Raw genomic sequence first — 19,200 nt, 5'->3', positions numbered from 1 at the left:
TTCCCCCAAGAAACGAGCCATGGTGAGAGCCCAGCAAACGCTTTATTGCCAAGGACAGCGCTTCCTTCAGGCCCCAGGCACAAAAATAGAGGCTGCCCCACCACACCCCATACCAGATCAGTCCATACAGACCAGCAGGTCCTCAGTGCTGAGAGCCAGCCCCAGCACCAGCTGCCCAGTCTAAGGCCCACAGGGCATGGAGAGAGCTGGGCAGCCCAGCCTGCATGACAGGGACACTCCTGTGGCACTAAGGCACCGTGCTGTGCCCCAGGACCACAAACCCAAACACTGCTCACAAGCTCCTGCAGGCCTGAGGATGCCCAGCAAAGTTGCAGAGTACCCAGCAAACATTTGGGGTGGCACAGAGGTGACCAAATCCCTTGAGCAGCAGAAATAGCTCTCTGCTACCCAGGCACCTCACAGCCCTGCACACACCCCAGTGACATCCTGCTCACCCCCATGTCCCCTCCCATGTGTACCTGGCCTGCTCCAGGTGCCCCTCTGCTCCCGCTTGCCCAGGCCGATGCTGTGTGGGATGGGGGGCTCAGCCTGGCCTGGGGCACTGCCTCCCTGTGCCCTGTTATCAGAGGAGTCGTCCCAGGAGCTGAGAGCCGGGAGAGCTGCCCCAGGCCACCGGCAGGGCCACAAAGCCCAGCTTGCTGTAGAAGCTCAGCTGCTGCCTGTCGGAGTCACTGACCTGGCAGAACACTCCCCGGGAGCCTGGAAGGAAGGTGAAAGTCAGGGCACTGGGGCTGGGGACACAGTGACAGGGAATCAGTCTCTCCCCTGCCCCTTTGTCACAGAGTGATGCCCTGAGACACAGCCCCGCATGTCCCCAGTGCAAGGGGAGGGGACAGTGCCTGGGAGCACTGGCAGGGGACAGCTCCCAGCGCTCGGATGAAGGGCAGCACTCAGAGGTCATGCTCACCATTGGCCCTGAGTGCACTCAGCAGGCAGAGGGCCAGGCTGCGACTGGCTCCCACATCCAGCACACGGGGGGCCGTGCCCAGCTGTACCAGGGAGGGGAAACGCCTCAGCACGGGCTGGGGCACTGCCAGGGGCTCTGTGTGGAAGAAGAGCACTGCTTCCTCCAGGGCATCCTGCGGGAGACAAGCACAATGAGGGAACCCCCTCCACCTCTCCTACCCTCGCTCCAGGTGTCCCCTCACCTGTCCCAGAGCTGCCCCCCCTGTGCCCAGCTCTGGGGGGTACTTGTGCCTGATGGCTGGCAGCCAGCTGCTGTCTCGCTGCTGCAGGAAGCCTTCGGCGTGGAGTGCTCCGGCTGCGTAGCCACAGGGGCCATCCTCATCCTCCAGCACAAAGGTGTACTCAGGGCTCAGGCTGAGGAAACTGCCCAGGAGCCTGCCAGGGAGAGGGGGAGCATGGCTGAGCTGAGCCTGGAGCACCTGGGAAACCTCCAGAGCAGCCTTCCTCTTTATTTCCCAGCTGGACACCACATCCAGCACCCACTGACCACCCCTCTGAGACTCCTCACCAAAGGGAGCCATTGCAGCCTCCCTCTTCATTCCCCAGCTGGACAGCACACCTAGAACCCACTGACCACCCCTCTGAGACCCCTCACCAAGGGGAGCCATTGCAGCCTCCAGCATCCAGGACATCCACAGTGGTGGCTGCCATGACAGGGATGTCCCTCCCTGTCCCTCCCAGTGAGGCCATTGCCAGCCATGGGGCAGTGTTGGTCCCCACAGGGACACCAAGAGAGGGCATCTCCTCACTCCCCAGCCCCGCACCAAGTCCAGGAGGGAGCCTCAGAGGGGCCACATCTCACCTGTCACCGAGGAGATCCGGGTGGGCCACGAGGATCTCTGCCACTTTGGGATCACAGTCCAGGCTCTCGCGGCACATGCGGTAAAGCTCTCCCTGGAAGTGCCAGATCCATGTCAGCCCTGGCTGTACCTGCCATGCCACAGTGCCACCACCACCTTCTGCTGGCCTTGGGCTCGTGGCCACAGCACAAACAGCCTTCAAACCAGAAATTGCCATTCCAGTCAGGCAATCCTGAGAGCAGCTGCTGGAGCACCAAAAACAACCCTGAAACTCAGGGCTCCAGAGAGCCTGAGCACAGCAGGACATCCCCAAATGTCCTGGTCACAGTTGAGTTTGCTGCTGCAAACATTCTGATAAAAGCCTTGCTCCTGAAAGGGGAGGCTGCCCTGATCACCCAAAAACAGAGGCAGGGCCATGTCCTGCTGTGCCTGTTCCTGCCACGGGCTGATGGGCTCAGCTGGTTCTTCCTCTCATCATTGTTGTTGTCAAGGTTCAGCCTGAGCAAACGAGCTGCACTCGTGTCTGTGCTGGCTGGATTTGTGGTGCTAGCCTTTCCTTGAGCTGGACAGGAGCAGGGTGAGGGACAGGGGTGCTCACTGCAGGTACATGGGAAAACTTTTAATGTTTTGTCCCTCCATATCCAGATTCTCCCTTTGCCTCCCTGTCCCATCAAGAGCTGGCACCAAGCAGGTCACAGCTGACATAAACTGCTGCTCTCCAGCAGGGAATCACCCCCTAACCTGGATGGGTGTTTGAAGAAGGGATTTGGAGATGGATCCCCACATGCTCTGGCAGTGCCCAGAGCTGCAGACTGGGGAAGGCTGCAGGAAGTTGCCATCCACGCTTGTCCTGTTCTGGATTTTTCCTGGCATCTGCTCACATCCAGTGCTGGAGATCAGCACTGGGGCTGCTCTGGAGATCATCCATGACCTGGCAACCCTGCCCTGTGCTGGTTTATCCATGGCTGAGGGGGCTCCCTCTCCTGCTCTGCCCAGGCCCCTGTCACAGAGAGGTGGGTTTGCTGAGGCCACAGCACATTCTCCAAGCCAGTGTCTGACATGCTGCTGACAACAGCCCCAAAATCTGCCCCAAAATGTGCCCTGGACCAGCTGGCTCTGAGCGAAGCTGGACAGAGGGACCCACCCCACACTGGGAGCTCAGCAGCAGATGAGCCTGTAACTCATCATTTTATGGGCAGAACAAACCACACAAAGGCTCTGGCAGGATTCCCCTCCATGCCACAGCTCCCACCTTGTCCAGGGGCAGCAGCGGGCGCAGCAGGTACAGCTGGCTGGACGGGAACAGCGGGGGTGGATGGTAGAAGAGGTCACAGCTGTTCCCCACGGGCAGCAATGCCTGGAAAAGATACAGCCCATCAGTTCATCCTGGCTCCAAACCTCATCCTGGATGCAGCAGGAGAACGGCTCTGAGACTCCTGAAACCCCAGGAACCACAGCTGAGGTGCAGAGGTAGTTCTGTTTGCAGCAGCTCAGCAGCAGGGTTGGGATGGTGACTTCCCAAAGGCTCCTCAGCCCCAGAGAGTGGGAGGGAGGGCCCCACTCTCACCTGCAGCTCTCAAAGAGGGCCCCACTCTCACCTGCAGCTCTCCAAAGAGGCCCCCACGGCGCGCCCAGGGCTCGGCGTCCCTCCCCAGCAGCATCGGGGCGCTGATGCTCTGGCACCCTGGAAGCAGCAGGACACAGACACAACTGAGGTGAGCAAAAAGCTGCTGGGCAGGGGGAGATCAGCCTCTGCTGATCTCTAAGGAGCTGCTCCCCAGCTGTGCAGCCCAGGGTGGTGAGAATGTGCCCTGCGTGCTGCTTCCCTAAGCAAGGGGCTCAAGGCATGGCTCCCTCTCACACTGAACTTGGGGACCTGCTCAGGTCATCACCTGGTGACAGTTCTTGCTTTGTAAGAGGTCACAAGGCCCCCAGAGCAACCAGGGAGCCCCAAACCAGAGGAAAACTGTACAAAGTGATGCACAGGCATTCAAAAAACAGCCCCACCTCTCACCCAGGGCATTGCTGCTTCCAGAACCCTTTTTCCACACAAGCTAAAGCATCTTTGGGATAAAAGGGCTGAGGAACCATATCCTAGAAATAGCTGTGGGATATGGTGAAGATCTGCTCCCTCCCTGGCAGCATTCCCAGGGCCATTCCTGCCGGCAGAGTGTGGGGAAGGGCAGCCTGATGGCTGTGGCATTCACATTCTCTGAACAGAGAGAGAGATAATTCTCTCTCACAGGTCCTTTCCTGGAGAAGCACAGAGAGACGAAGAGAAAATAATTCTTAGCAGAATCCAATTACCAAATCCCTTCAGGTTAATAATCTCCCTAACACATTCCACATGTGCAAAAACAGCAGGAGCAGCAAGCAGAGCTAAGAATTGTTTTCTCTTCATATCTCTCTCTGTTCAGAGAATGTGAATGCCACAGATGGTGAGTGGGGCTGGGGGTGATGGGGGGCAGCAGCCAGACCCCCTGGCAGGTGGGTGAGCCAGGGCAGTGCCCATACTTACAGCCAAAGCAGCTCCCCCAGGTGCCCTTGGGGTCAGGGTCGCACAGGAGGTGACCATCTGCAAAGGAAGTGAGCACAGGACAAGGGTCAGCAGCAGAAAATATCAAATATCAATATAAGGGGAGGTGAGCTCCAGTGGGGACCCTGGCACTACCAGAACCCCAGATCTCTGTGCTGGGTCCCAGACACCTTCACCTCCTTCTTGGGCAAGAGAGCAAGCACCAGGTGTGCCCCAGTGCTTCAGGGTACTGGCGCCCTGATGGAGCCCCACATTTCTCCTCACAGAGAAAAGCAAGGCACACTTCTTCCCAAGAATATTCTTATCTCATTTGCTGTGCCTGTATTTGTGCCAAAGTAGAATGCAATATGGAGATTGTTTACCCAGAGTGATGGTGTTTTGTTTCCTTGGCCTATCACAGCCAGGTGTGTGTGTGTGTTGGGACTGTTGTGTGACAGTCGCGAGATTCTGTGCAGGGTTGAGTGGTGGGCAGATTCAGTTTAGATGCAATATAATGCAATATAGAATAATATAGTATAATAAAGTAATTATTTAGCCTTCTGATAAGATGGAGTCAGATGCATCATTCCTCTCCCCTCACTGGGGGTTGCCTGCAAATACTCTATTCTGACAGGGCCAGGTTTGGATAGGTGTGATGGGGCTAGCAGGGCTGGCAGGAATGGCAGGGCTGGCATCAGCCATGTGTAGGCAGATAGAATATAAGAAAATAAAGATAGTGTAGAAAGTAATCTTACCCTTAAGGAGTTGCAGCTGGGCCAATTATCAAAGATTAGGACTTTAAAAGGCTACAGCTGTAACCCATGACAAGAAAAGTGCTATAAAAGAGTGGAGTGGCTGGTTGAGAGGGGCACTGGAGTCAGTTCGTGATTTTGTGAAGAAGAAACAGTCAGTGCTCTGAGGAGCTAGCCATGAGAAACACCAAGAAGGTATGAAGCTTTTTTGGGTGACAGTCATGAGATGCTGGGCAGATTCAGTTTAGATGTAATGTAATATACTATGAAATAATATAGTATAATAGAGTAATTAATTAGCCTTCTGATAAGGTGGAATCCTCATCATTTGTTGGGGGTTGCCTACAAATATACTCTGACACAGCTGGGTTTGGATAGGTGTGATGGGGCTGGCAGGGGCTGTCAGGAATGGCAGGGGCTGGCATCAGGCACGTACCCAGCCAGAGGACGAAGGCGCTGGCAGCCAGCAGCAGGTTCCGGATGTCCCACAGGTAGGGGTGCAGATCGTAGAGCAGTGCCCTGCCGGCCGTGCTGACCAGGCGGCTGTGCAGGCGGCACGTCCGGGCGCAGAGCCGCTGGAAGGAGCGAGCCCGGCCCCGCCACTGCGTAACCTGGGGACGCACAGAGCCTGTCAGACACCTGGGGGACACCTGTTTCACACTGCAATGCAAGATGTTTTCTATTACCTTCTGTATGGCAGGTTATCTTTGTCAAGTGGGCAGTTTGCCTTATCTCTCTCTTTGAGTGACCACAATCCCTCCTCCCTCAGGAGGGGACATCTGCTGATAACAGCTATTGAATGTCACTGCATGGCTGATAAGAACTGCAGCATCCCATTGGGAGATGTGAGCCCAGAGGGAGGAGCCAAGCATTGCTACCCAGATATAATCCAGAGGTTTTGAGACACCAGCCCGGCTTTCCGGGGATTCCCCAGAGCAACAGCAGCTGTCTCATCCACTGGATCTTCAGAGGAAGAATACATCCTTCTCTGCAGGCCCCCCCTGCTCCAGCAGAACCAGCCCTGACACTGCAGGAGGGCTGCAGCCACAATTCCAATGGGACTGCCACCAACAGCCTGACCCACAGGGTGTCAGGTTCTGACTTTGTCAATGTTGTTCTAGTGTACTGCATTATTTTGCCATTTTTTTTTTCTTCCCTATTAAAGAACTGTTATTTCCTGCTCCCATATTTTTTGCCCGAGAGTCCCTTAATTTAAAATTTATAGCAATTCAGAGGGGTGGGGAGGGTTTGCATTCTCCATTTCAGGGGAACCTCCTGCCTTCCTTAGCAGACTCCTGGCTTTCCAAACCAACACAACACCCCAGCCATGGCAGCCACCTTCCAGAGCAGCCTTACCCCACAGGCATCAGGAGCTGTGTCTGGGATCCCCACGCTGAGGCTGTTGGCTCGCAGCCACCGAAAGTGCTCCAGGAGCTGCTGTGCCAGAGCCCCGTGCTGGTAGGGCAGGTAGAAGAGCTCCACCAGCATCCGCACCTCCTCCAGGGTCAGAGGTGATGTGGGGCTGGGCACGGCCTCCTCCGGGGTCAGGGGTGCTGTGGGGTGGGGTCTGGCCTCCTTTGGGGTCATTGGTGCCATAGGGTCAGGCTTGGCCTCTTCTGGGGTCATTGGTGCTGTGAGGGTGGTCCTGGGCTCCTCTGGGATCACCTGGGATGTGGGGATGGTTCTGGCCTCCTTGAGGGTCATGGGGCCAGATCCAGCCTCTTCTGGGGTCACCTGTGAAGTGGGGCTTGTCCTGGCTTCCTCTGGGGTCACCTGGGATGTGGGGCTGGTCCTGGCCTTCTCTGGGGTGACCTGGGATGTGGGGCTGGTCCTGGCCTCCTTGAAGGCCATGGGGCCAGACACAGCCTCCTTGGAGGTCACCTGGGATGTGGGGCCAGACCCAGCCTCCTTGGGGGTTGTGGGGCCAGACTCAGCCTTCTTTGGGGTTACCTGTGATGTGGAGCTTGTCCTGGCCTCATTAAGGGTCATGGGATGAGATTCAGCCTCCTCTGGGATCACCTGGGATGTGGGGCTGGTCCTGACCTCCTTGGGAGTCATGGGGCCAGATTCAGCCTCCTCTGGGGCCACCTGGGATGTGGGGCTGGTCCTGACCTCCTTGAGGGCCATGGGGCCAGACTCAGCCTCTTTTGGGGTCACTGATGCCATGGGGCTGGTCTTGGGCTCCTCTGGGGTCATCTTTGCTGTGGGGCTGGTTCTGGCATCTTTGGGGCTCATGGGGCCAGATTCAGCCTCCTTTGGGGTCACTGGTGCCATGGGACCAGGCCCAGCACCAACCTCATCAGCCAGTGGGGCTGTGGCACCAGGGCTGGCACCATCCCCAGGTCCTGGGGGTGTCTGGGGCACATCAGTCCTGATGGCCTCAGGCTGGGTGCTGCTGGGAGAGTGGACAGGGCTGCCATCCCCTGTCCTGGCATCCCTGGTGGGCAGGGAGATGTTCTGACTGGTGTTGGCCCCACTGCTGGAGCTCGTGGTAGGGCTGGGGAGGGTCTTGGTGGCCTCTGTGGTTCCTGCAGACTGGGCATTCCCATCCATGCTGGGCACAGCAGAGGGGGGCTCACAGCTCCCTGTGGTGGTGAGCTGGTCCCCAGTAGGGCTCTGCTGGTGGCCAGGGGGTGTCCTGGCTGAGGTCACCTCCCTGCACTCCTCCTCTGGTGCCTCTCTGCAGGGCTCGGGGCTGTGCTGGTCTGCCCCACCAGGAGCAGAGCTGTGGGGCTGAGGCTCAGGGGTGCCCTCCTGTCCTCCTGCTGTGCCAGACTGCAGCTTTGGTCCTCCCTTGAGGCTGACACTGGGCTGTCCTGGGGTCCTTCCTCCTGCCAGAAAGGAACAAGAGGGAAGCTCCTTTGGCACCTGCATGGAAATGGGGCAAGACAGTGTCAGGGACCTCCACCCCTGAGCTGCCAGGATCCTGGGCTGGGCTGAGGCTGTGGCTTTACAGAGGCAAACATTGCAAAACACCAAGCTCACCCCTGGCTGACCTCCTCCTCCAGAGCTGGCCCAGGCTCTTCTTGTGCCAGCCAGGGAAACCCTCTGCAGGCTGTGGCAGGAGTACCCATGGGGCAGCACAGCACAGCTGCCCACCATGGCCTGCATGGCCCTGCTGCCACACCAGCCCCAGACCTTCCAGATGGGCAGGGTGGAGTTCCTAACCCCCACTCCAACACTCCAGGGATGGAGGGATGCTGCTGCTCATGCAAATCTGTTTACCTGGCTCCAAGGCCTGCTGGTTTATCTCAGCCACCCAGTCATGCAGAGCCAGTTCCAAGGCTTCCTGTGGGCTGTAGCTTCCATCCTGAGCTCCTTGGCTGTCCCCCAGGGCTCCCTCCATTCCTGAGGAACTGCAGCTCATCAGCCTGGGCAGCCCTGCAGGGCTGGGCAGGCACAGAGCTGCCTTAGGCACGGTGCCAGGTACCTGTGTGCTCAGGGTGGGCACAGCTCCCCAGCTCGCTCCCAAACCAGGTGCCCAGTGTGTGGATGGGGATGAAGTTGGCCTGGAGCTCACAGTTGGGGTTGAGGAGCAGGCCTTGGAGCCTGGCCATGAGGCCAGGAGCTCGGCCCATGTAGGGGCCCAGGAAGACTCGTCTGCAGTCGTAGTCGTTGGCGTAGAGGTTGTCCCAGATGACGGGAGGGCGCCTCAGGACAGCCTCCACCTCCTCCAGCAGCTCAGCTGACAGCTCCTGGGACACCACCTTGGGGCCTGGGCTCCAGCACAGACACAAGCAGGGACAAGGACACGGAGATGAGGTTGTGGTCACCACAGTGAGGAGAGCAGAGCCCCAGCCCAAGGCCCTGCACACCCCAGTGAGAGGCACCACAGCGGGGTCACTGTCACTGCTGGTGGCTCTCCCAGGACAGCCTGTGGCCACATGGAGCCACATTTCTCCTCACAGAGAAAAGCAAGGCACAGTTCTTCCCAAGAACATTTCTAAAATTGACATTCTCTGAACCTCAGAGAAAGAAAAACAATTCTTATTTGCTGTGCCTGTGTTGGTGCAAAAGTAGAATGAAATATGAAGATTATTTACCCAAAGTGATCGGGTTTTGTTTCCTTGGCCTGTCAGGGCCAGGTGTGTGTGTGTTAGGACTGAAGGCTGAGATTCTGGGCACTTGAGTGCTTGGCAGATTCAGTTTAGATGTAATGTAACTTAGTCTAATAATATATTATAATAAAGTAATATATAGTATTATATATTACTACTAATAATATTATAATTATTATATTATAACTATCATTATATTAATCATGATTTATTTATAATTATATTCATACAATATATATCACATTATATTTATATTTTATATTTATAATAATATAATGTAATATATAATAATATATACTATACAATAGAATTATATAATTTATAAATTTATATTTATATTTATAAATATATAATATAGATTTAAATATGTATATAAATATATTAATATATATAATATATATTTAATATTAATATATGTATATATAAAATGTATTTATTTAAATATATACAATATAGAAAATTTATATTCTTATATATTACATTTATATAATTACTATTTATTTATTATAATTATTATCTATAATAATTGTTAATTATTATTATAGTAATTATATTATTATATTAATTTAAAATTATATATTATATTACTAATAATACGATATACTACTATTATATTGTTTTATAGCCCCACCCCTAGAGCTGGTCCATGCTCACCTGTCCAGATGACAGCGATCCCTGGGAGCAGCTCCTGCCCAATGGTCTGCAGGTAGCAGGACTGGCTGGGGCTGGGAGAGCACAGTGAGCTGCAATACTCTGGGGAGAGAGCACAGAACATCCCCTGGGGGCTGGGGAACAGGAGGAGAGGGAATGCCAGGATCCTGGACTAGTCCTGACACCACAGAGCTCCCCTGGGAGGGTGAGGAGCCCGGGGAGAGCTGTGGGGGCTGCCAGGATCATGGGCTAGCCCTAGTCTAGCCCTGAGGTGGTCAGAGCTCCACTAGAAGGGTGAGGAGCTCAGGGAGAGCTGTGGGGGCTGCCAGGATCATGGGCTAGTCCTGAGACGGTCAGAGCTCCATTAGGAGGGTGAGGAGGCTGAGATGGGCTGCTGGGATCATGGACTAGTCCTAGTCTAGCCCTGGGATGGCCAGAGCTGCCCTGGTAGGGTGAAAAGCCCAGGCAGAGCTGTGGGAGCTGCCAGGATCACGGGCCAGCCCTAGCCTAGTTCTGAGATGGCCAGAGCTGCATTAGGAGGGTGAGGAGGCTGGGATGGGCTGCTGGGATCATGGGTAGTCCCACTCTAGTCCTGAGGTGGCCAGAGCTCCCCTGGGAGGGTGAGGAGGCTGGGAGGGACTGCCAGGAACATGGGCTAGTCCTGACGTGTCCAGAGCTGCCCTGAAAGGGTGAGGAGCCCAGGCAGAGCTGTGGGAGCTGCCAGGATCATAGGCCAGCCCTAGCCTAGTCCTGAGATGGGCAGAGCTCCCTTGGGAGGATGAGAAAGCTGGGATGGGCTACCAGGATCATGGGCTAGTCCTAGTCTAGCCCTGAGGTGGTCAGAGCTCCACTAGGAGGGTGAGGAGGTTGGGAAGGGCTGCTGGGATCATGGACTAGTCCTAGTCTAGCCCTGGGATGGCCAGAGCTGCCCTGGAAGGGTGAGGAGCCCAGGCAGAGCTGCGGGGCTGCCCGGGCACTCAGCTCTCAGCAGGGTCAGGGGTGCAGCCCAAGGGCACCCCAGTGTGAGGGGGCTCCCCACTTTGGGCACTGGGGCTGCAGGCAGTACCTGTAGGGCAGAAGAGGAAGACCGAGGGCTGGCCCAGCTCCTGGTACACCTGGTTGGCCACAGAGGCCTGAGCCTGTGCCAGGGAGGGGAAGACATCTCTGTCAGCCTGGCACATGCAGGGGTCGATGTCGTCGAAGAGCAGCGCGAAGGAGCGGCACCCCAGGGCAGCCACCTGTGGGCACAGACAGGGGCTGCTGGGACCCCCGGGCAGCAGAGACCCTCAGGGGGCACCACAGGGGCATCTGGGTATGGCACAGCACGGGGCAGCTCCTGCCAAGGGAGTGGCAGCTGCACATGGAGCCACCCCACCATGCCAGCAGCACTGTGCCCTCCCTGGGGAGCCAGGGCTCTGTGCCACCCTCAGCGCTGCCCAGCAGCTTCTGGGGCTTGGCTGCTCCTTCTCCTGCACCCATGGAGCCCTCAGCTCTCTGTCACAGTGACAGGGACAGCACACTGGCCACTGGGCAGCCCAGAGCAGCAGGAAGGGTTCACACCCCCATAGCAGCCTATGGGGTGGGCACAGGGGGCACACATGGGGACCCATAAACACGTCTGAGTGGGTGCAGGGGGTGTCACAGACATCTTTTATGAAAAATCCTTTCCTTAGGATTTTTCCTCCTGAGAAGCTGAGAGGCCTCAGGAACAAAATGTAAACAATGGTTATATGCTGCTGTGGAATGCAACAGGTGCATCTGTGATTGGCCCATGTTGGTTGTTTCTAATTAATGGCCAATCACAGTCAGCTGTCTTGGACAAAGAGTCTGAGACAGAAGCCTTTATCATTCTTTCCTGTTCTATTCTTAGCCAGCCTTCTGATGAAATCCTTTCTTCTATTCTTTTAGTATAGTTTTAATGTAATATATATCATAAAATAATAAATCAGCCTTCTGAAACATGGAGTCAGATCCTCTTCTCTTCCCTCATCCTAAGACCCCTGTGAACACTGTCACACATGGGCACGCATGGGCATGGGTGGGTGGGCACAGGGGGCACACATAGCACGTGTGCCCCTGGCCTGGGAGCAGTGGGATGAAGGAATGGCCCACGGTACCTGCCTGAGTTTTTGCTGCAGCAGGAGGCGATCCCCAGTGCTGGAAAACACCATGTCCTGGCCGGCAGAAATGGCGAAAATAAACTCCATGCCCTGTTCCTGGGCAGCCCCGATGAGAGATTGCATGCGGGCTGGGGACAGAGCACAGGGGAACTGTGAGAGCTGGGAGGGACAGGGGACAGGGATGGGGTGGGGGGATGAGGGATGGAGGGGGGAAAAGGATGGAGGAGAGTAAGAGATGGAGGGGAATAAGGATGGAAGGGGATGAAGGATAGAGCAGGACAAGGGGTGGAGGGGGACAAGGAATGGAGAGAGAAAAGGGATGGACAAAGGATGGAGGGGGATAAGGGGTGGAGGGGAAAGAATGGTGGAGCAGGACTGAGGAATGTAATGGAACAAGAGATGGAGGGGAATAAGGGGTGGAGGAGGACAAGGGGTGGAGGGGAATGAAGGATGGAATGGGACAAGGGATGAAGGGGAATAAGGGGTGGAATAGGACAAGGGATGGAGTGGGATAAGGTGGAGAGGGAAAAGGGATGGAAGGGAATAAGGGATGGAAGGGGAAAAAGGATGGAGCAGGACCAAGGGATGGAATGTAACAAGGAATGGAGGGGGACAAGGGATGGAAGGAGACAAAGGATGGAGCAGGACAAGGGATGGAATAGGACAAGGAATAGGTGGTACAAGGGATGGAGGGGGAAAAGATATGGAGGGGAAAAAAAGATGGAGCAGGACCAAGGGATGGAATGGAACAAGGGATGGAGGGGCATAAGGGATGAAGGGGAATAAAGGGAATAAAGGATGGATGAGGACAAAGGATGAAGGAGAATAAGGGATGGAAGGGAAAAAGGATAGAGCAGGACCAAGGGATGAAATTGAACAAGGAATGGAGGAGAATAAGGGGTGGAGAGGGACAAAGGATGAAGGGGAATAAGGGATGGAATAGGACAAGAAATGCAGGGGAATAAGGAATGGAGGGGGAAAAGGGATGGAAGGGAATAAGGGATGGAGGGGGACAAAGGATGGAGCAGGAGCAAGGGATGGAATAGGACAAGGGATGGAGGGAAATAAGGGATGGAAAGAGAAAAAGGACTGAGCAGGACAAGGGATGGAAGGGGCAGGGGTAGGGGGAGAGTGAACCCCAGGAAGGAGCTGAGGTCCCTGGGAGGGGAGAGGCTCCAGGAGGTCCATTCCCACTCTCTTATGACACAGAGGAGTTTTGGCAAGGCTCTGTGGGCCTGGCTGTGCTCAAGCACATTGCCTGAGACCCACATGGGAGGCTGGCTGCTCCCTTAGGCAATTCCCCATGATGGGCACACTCTGGGAATCTTCTTGCCCTTGGCAAGGTCTGGGGGCCTGCCTGGCATGGGCAAGGTCCTGGCAGGATGGAAACAGCTGTGCCACAGCCCATGCTTTCCCCTGAGGGGCCCAGCAGAGCCGGTACCTGCCTCATGCTCTGTGTAGGGCTCTCTCCAGAGCAGCCGGTGCTTCAGCTCATCCTTGGGTGCGTACATGTAGCAGTTCAGCCCCCGCTGCTGCAGCCTGGGCAGGGAGAGAAAGGAGTCAGCCAGGCTCCCCACGGGCTCTTTGCACAGCCACAGGGAGACAGAGAGCTCAGCCAGTGCTCCAGTGCTGAGCTCTGATGTGGGAACCCAGGAAATTCCTCTGGCTGCCCTGGAGGGCTCCAGCCCCTGCCCAGGGGGCTCAGAGACCTTGGCACAGAGCCCAGGACCCCTGTGCCTTTGATTTAGCCCTTGGAAAAAACAATTACCAATGTTATATGAAGAATTACCAGCCAATAAAGTTTAAGTAGAATGATAGTGAATTTATCACGGGGTGAAAAATAGATTTTTGTGGTTTTTAGAATGGGGTTCAAGAGGCAAGATGGAGAGATCTGGGCGTGTCCAGCCTTTCTCCTTCTTCTTCTTGGCCTCCATCTTCTGCTGTGATGGTGGCACTTTTGGATTGGTTTAGAGTAGAAGCTCACTGTCTAAGATAGGTGATAGGTATTGAGAAGTTATGGTAAATAATGTACAGGTAGTTTTTAGTATAAAAAGATAACACTGCCCCAGAGGCAGGCAAAGTGCCTCTGTCTGTCCTGCTGAACAGACCTTGGCAGGTCAACAGAAAGAATTTTATAGATAAGAAACAATAAACAACCTTGAGACCAAGAAATGAAGAGTTCTGCCTCCTTCTTTGACCACCAGGCTGGGAAAGACTTTCTAACTCATCTTGGGGTCACTCTGAGCAGCAAGAGATTCTGAGACTAAGGTTTGTGTCAGACACCAGCAGGATGTGCCCCCTGCGAGGGCAGACCCCTCCCTCTTTTGGCACTTCTGCATGGAAGCCATCTGATATATTAATTTGGTTTTATTTGTCCTCCTCAGCAAATAATGTTTTACATTTTCCCACAGTGAACAGAGTAGAAAGCACTGCAGGTATCTCATTATAAAAGTTCCTTATTTTGTTTCTTTCTAGATAAGATACCAATAGGCATGTCACCCTCATGTGCCACAGTGAACACATCCCAGTGCAGCACCAGGCAAAAACTTTTCATTCCTGAAGAATTTAGAACATCCCAGCTTGTTTTCCTTCCATTTTCTCTATCTCAGGGAGCTGGGGGTGCCCAGCCTGGAGAAAAGGAGATTCAGGGCTGCCCCCATCACTCTCACAGCTCCTGAAAGGTGCCTGTGCTCACCTGGGGCTGGGCTCTGTCTGCAGCAGCACTGACACAGCCAGAGCACACAGCCTCGAGCTGCACCAAGGGAAATACAGGTTGGAGAGCAGGGAAAAGTTTTTTACAGAAAGGGTGATAAAGTTCTGGAATGTTCTGCCTGGGGAGGTGGTGGAGTCCCCATCCCTGGGTGTGTTTAACAAAGCCTGGATGTGCCAGGGTTTAGTTGAGGTCTTGGGGCTGGGTTGGATTGGATGATCTTGGAGGTCTCTTCCAGCCTGGTCACTCTGTGAATTCTGTGAATTCTGTCCCTTCAGAATTCTGTCCTCTGCTCCTTAATTACATTGTCACTGCCCACACTGTCACCTCCTTTTTATTAATTTCCCAGCCATATTTCCCTCTCTCTTTCCCTATTAGTTGAGGTGCTTGAAAGGTGCAGAGTTCCTGTATCACCTAATACAGACCCCCTGCTTCCAATGTGCATTCCCCCCTCTCCTCTTTTTCTTTGTCTCTGCTCTTTTTCACCAAATCCAGGAATTTAGCACGGCCTTGGGTGAGCAACAGTCTGTGTCAATTAGTAGAATTCCTATGGAATTTTAGTTACTCCTATTGCTTTTTACTGATGTTTTTTTTTTCAAATATCAGTATCTGGGTTTATCTACCTGCAGGCATTCCTCCCCTTCCTTCTTTTTCTTTGTGTCTCTGTTCTTTTTCTCCAAGCCCAGAATTTAGCACAGCCTTGGGTGAGTCTGTGTCAATTAATGAAATTTCTATGGAATTGATGGTTACTCCTATTGCTTTTTCAAAATATCAATATTTGGGTTTATCTACCAGTCATTCCCCCCTCCCATTTTTTTTTCTTTGTGTCTCTGTTCTTTTCCTCCAAATCCAGAAATTTAGCACGGCCTTGGGTGAGCAACAGTCTGTGTCAATTAGTGGAATCCCTATGGAATTGATGGTTACTCCTATTGCTTTTTACTGATATTTTTTGTTCAAATACCAGTATCTGGGTTTATCTACCTGCAGCCCCACAGTTTGTTTGTAAAGCCACCTCTCTATCATTCCTTTCATTAGTACAGACAAGCTCTGAGTCCTAATTGCTAATCCTAATCATCAGATGGCAGAATAATTCATCATTCCCATGAAGGACCTGTCTTTTAATCCTGGAGAAATGAGACTCTAGCCTGTGTTTTGTCTATTTCTGGTCTTCTCATCTGCATCATGTCCCATGCAGGGATGTGCGGAGCCCCAGCACCACCTGGTGGCCCCTTGTCCGTCTGTCCATCCGAGAGCGCCGGGACAGGGGGACACTGCAATAATGAGGTCCCTTGGCTGCCACCCCCACCTTCAGAGAGGAAAATTCAGGATACTTGCCATTGAAAGAGAAGTTTCCTCTGATCCATTGACCAGGGTCTCCCATAGAAACCTGGAAAAGGGAGGGAAAAAAGGCAAAATGCAGTAAGAGCCTGAACGAGGGATGTGGGACTCCAGCTCTCCAAAATGCAATTTATTCCATCCAGGGTCATGGGTGACAGAGCTGTGCCTACAGCTGTCAGCTCCAGCTGCAGGCAGGCCTGGAGACCCTGAGTTTAGGTTACAATGCATTATAGACTTTTCTTTTGGTCACGTTATATTTTATTTTTTTTTTGTTACAATGCATGATAGACTTTTCTTTGCTGAGCATCTTCATACAGTAGAACCAATCTAGACCTTAACTTTTATCTCTAGCCTATCATAACTACTGTAATTACCATATTCATGTTACTGTTCTCCAATCACTAAAAGTCAGTGCATTACAGTTTAAGCTAGAAGTTGGTTTTCAGTTTTCTTGCAGTAGAAAATTCTGAGACCTTTTTTCTACTTGCAACATTTGCTGCCTTGTTTGCCTGTGCTCTCCTTCTGCTTGGTAAAAACATCTTCTTGTTTGGGGTGGGTTTATCCTTTGCTCTGAGCCATAAAAACCCCTTCTAACTAACACAACCTTTGCCTCCTTGGTTATCCAGTGAGACTGGCTCACAATTCTTTTCTTCTATATCAAAACTTGCTTCCATCTCTATTCCTTCATCAGACTCTACATTTAAAACTCTTTCTGCTAAACACACATATCTGTGAGACTTTTTTGTCAAACTTTCATCTTTCCCAACATTGCAGTTTTTGGAAAGTGCCTCAGGAGTTTCTCTGGTCTATCCCTGAATTCCAGACTTGCAGCACCCATTCTGCCTTTGGGATCACTTCCAGGGAAGGGCCCTTCCTATTTCTGCATATAAGAAAATCTGGGAGGTGCAGAGCTGCCTGCAAAGCCAGGGAGAAAGGACATCCAGAGGAACACAAGCCCCTTCCCCTGGGACAGGCTGATAAATGGGTTTGGAGAAATGCAGATTTGACAGCTCCTCAAAGTGGAGGTTAAAGGGAACCTGTCAGAGTCCCAGCACAGAGCTGAGATTTAGCAAGAGAACCTTCAGCCACTTAAATTCTCTTCAAGATCTGGCAGATGCAAGGTGAAGTCCCACAGAAAATCCATTATGTCTTGGACAGTGATGAGAATTGGCCATCAAGGCATCTCCCTGCTTTCTCTCTGCATTGTGGGCAACTTCTGAATCAATCACTGCAGTTTCCAGCAGTCAGGGCCAAGGGCAGCAGATACTGGGAAGTGACAGCATTCCCAAAAGTGGGTGGTGCACAGGGGCAGGTTGCACTGACTCCATCAAGCTGGGAGGAAGGGCCAGCTCTCCATGAGGCCAGTGTCACCTGCATTTCCCAAATCAGTGTCCCAGAGCTCACCTGCCCTCATTCCCTTGGCTCCCTTGGGCAGGAGCCCACCCTGCAGCAGCCCTGGGCAATGCTGAGGGGGTTGGCACCACAGCAACACCCACTCTCCATCTGTCCTCTCTCTGCAGACACATTTTCTACCTGCCTCAACACCTACATGGTTATTCCATATATTTTGAAATAATATAAAATCACTTCGCTGTCCATCCCTCACCATGAACGGGGCCAAATTTGTGGCAACTCAAGAATCCCTGCAAACATTTCACCCAAAAAAAGTTATTTCTGGGGTAAATAATTTGCTATTTTGAGATCCCAGTGAGGTCCCTGTATGGCCCCTGCAAGTGACACTTCCACAGCACGTGGGCTGCCAAGGAGGCCACTCAGCCTCCTTGGAGTTCTCCTGGAGTTCTCCTGGAATGGATTTGCCAGCATCATCCCTGTCCTCCTTCCCAGGTCAGCTCTACTACACCAGTGATTCACGTCTGAATCATGCCAGCCTCCCCACCCCTGCATTTCCTGTTTGTTTTCCATCCATTTGCACGGTGCTGCTGCTCCCTCAGGTGGGGCAGAGGGCAGTGCCCGTCCCAGGGGTGCTGTGCTGCCAGCAGGAGGGCAGAGGGATCTGCCACCTCCCCAGGGAGCTGGGCATGTGGGCAGGGAGAACACAGAGCTTTCCCTGGCCAGCTCTGGGCACGGCTGCCCCATGGGCAGGGTGGGCACACAGGGAAGCGCCCCTGGCTCCAGGGCAGCCAAGAGCCCCGTGTGGAGCCCTGGGGCCGAGCAGAGGCTCCCTGAGCCCCTCTGGCTGTGCTGGGGTGGCTGCAGGGTGAGCTGGGGAGTGCTGGTGCAGCCCCCTGGCAGAGATGGGGCTCTGTGCAAGGACCCCATTCCCACCTCCCCCTCAGCCTGGGGCCCTTCCCGACCCCGCTTCCCTTCGGGGGAACGCCCGGGCGGGCCGGGCAGCGGCCCCGCAGGGACAGACCTACCTTCCACCACGCCGCAGAGGAAGCGCGGCCGCTCCGCCATCCCCCGCAGGAGCGGCACCGGCGGCCGGGGATGGGCGCAGGGTGCGGGGACGGATGGAGGAGGGATGGAGGAATATGCGGAGGAGTGCTCGGAGGGACGGAGTGATGGAGGAGGGACAGAGAAGTGCGCGGAGAGTGGAGGAGTGAGCAGAGGGATGGAGGAATGCGCGGAGGGATGCTCGGAGAGATGCGCGGAGGAGCAGAGGAGTGCTTGGGGAATGGATGGAGAGGGAGCGGGGGTTGAAGGAGTGCGCGGAAGGATGCGCGGGAGGGGATGGCAGGTGCGCAGGGGGATGGAAGGATGCGCGGGAGGGGATGGAATGTTTGCTGTGGGATGCAGAGCTCGCGGGAGGGGACGGAAGGATGCTCGGAGGGGATGGAATGTTCGCTGGGGGATGCGCGAGGGATGGAATGTTCGCTGGGGGATGCAGCGCTGACGGGAGGGGACGGAAGGATGCGCGCAGAGCTCAGCGCAGGGGCGGCTCCACCGCCCGTCCCCCCCGGGCCGCGCTCGCCGCAGCGCAGGGGGCGGCTCCGCGGGTGGGGCCGGGGGGCGGAGCCGGTGGGGATCCCCAAAATCCCTGCGGAGCCCCTGGGAGGCGATGGTTGAGCCCCTGCCGCTCCCGGTTACCGGGGCCCCGCCCGGTGCCCAGGGCAGCCCCGGTGCCCAATGTCCCCAACCGCGGGGTCCTCCCGGTGCAACAATTCCTTCTCCCGCCTCCAAAGCTCCCCGGGAGCCCACAGCCCCAGAGCTGATCCCGAGGGGTGGATGTGATCATCTCCCTGTGCTCACCACCGAGCTGGCACCTGCCCTGGCACATTCTGATGCCAGCTCCGTGCCACCGGGCCGGC

At 54.5% G+C, this 19,200-nt stretch overlaps 1 protein-coding gene across 5 annotated transcripts; it reads right to left on the bottom strand.

The window, feature by feature from the left end:
* Positions 1-23: 23 nt before the first annotated feature.
* Positions 24-18,867, bottom strand: LOC102073146 (protein O-GlcNAcase). 5 transcript variants are annotated; one of them, XM_074540579.1, is made up of 17 exons: positions 18,310-18,867; positions 15,929-15,980; positions 13,325-13,422; positions 11,881-12,011; positions 10,830-11,001; positions 9,767-9,865; positions 8,485-8,769; positions 8,280-8,402; positions 6,411-7,885; positions 5,491-5,665; positions 4,306-4,362; positions 3,386-3,471; positions 3,040-3,144; positions 1,790-1,881; positions 1,170-1,362; positions 929-1,100; positions 24-720 (listed from the first exon to the last, which is right to left on the bottom strand). In XM_074540579.1, the coding sequence occupies exons 1-17, from the start codon at positions 18,347-18,349 to the stop codon at positions 584-586; spliced, it is 3,492 nt and encodes a 1,163-aa protein (XP_074396680.1). In that variant the 5' UTR covers positions 18,350-18,867; the 3' UTR covers positions 24-583. The 5 variants fall into 5 exon arrangements, with proteins under 5 accessions (XP_074396680.1, XP_074396681.1, XP_074396683.1 ...); XM_074540580.1 differs by having other exon boundaries at positions 11,885-11,937; XM_074540582.1 differs by having other exon boundaries at positions 13,329-13,422.
* Positions 18,868-19,200: the final 333 nt, after the last annotated feature.

This window comes from Zonotrichia albicollis, chromosome 5 (assembly GCF_047830755.1).
Source record: "Zonotrichia albicollis isolate bZonAlb1 chromosome 5, bZonAlb1.hap1, whole genome shotgun sequence".
Lineage (NCBI taxonomy): Eukaryota > Metazoa > Chordata > Aves > Passeriformes > Passerellidae > Zonotrichia > Zonotrichia albicollis.
This window is presented reverse-complemented; position numbering and strand designations above follow the sequence as displayed.

What these genes read in the sequence shown, in the direction of transcription:
- LOC102073146 (XM_074540579.1), bottom strand. Translation starts at nt 18,349, where the DNA reads ATGGCGGAGCGGCCGCGCTTCCTCTGCGGCGTGGTGGAAG. An exon ending in CCAGCAGGCCTTGGAGCCAG is followed by an intron (nt 7,886 to 8,279) that starts GTAAACAGATTT and finishes CCTTTCTGGCAG; the next exon opens with GAGGAAGGACCCCAGGACAG. An exon ending in CGCCTTCGTCCTCTGGCTGG is followed by an intron (nt 4,363 to 5,490) that starts GTACGTGCCTGA and finishes CTTCCTTTGCAG; the next exon opens with ATGGTCACCTCCTGTGCGAC.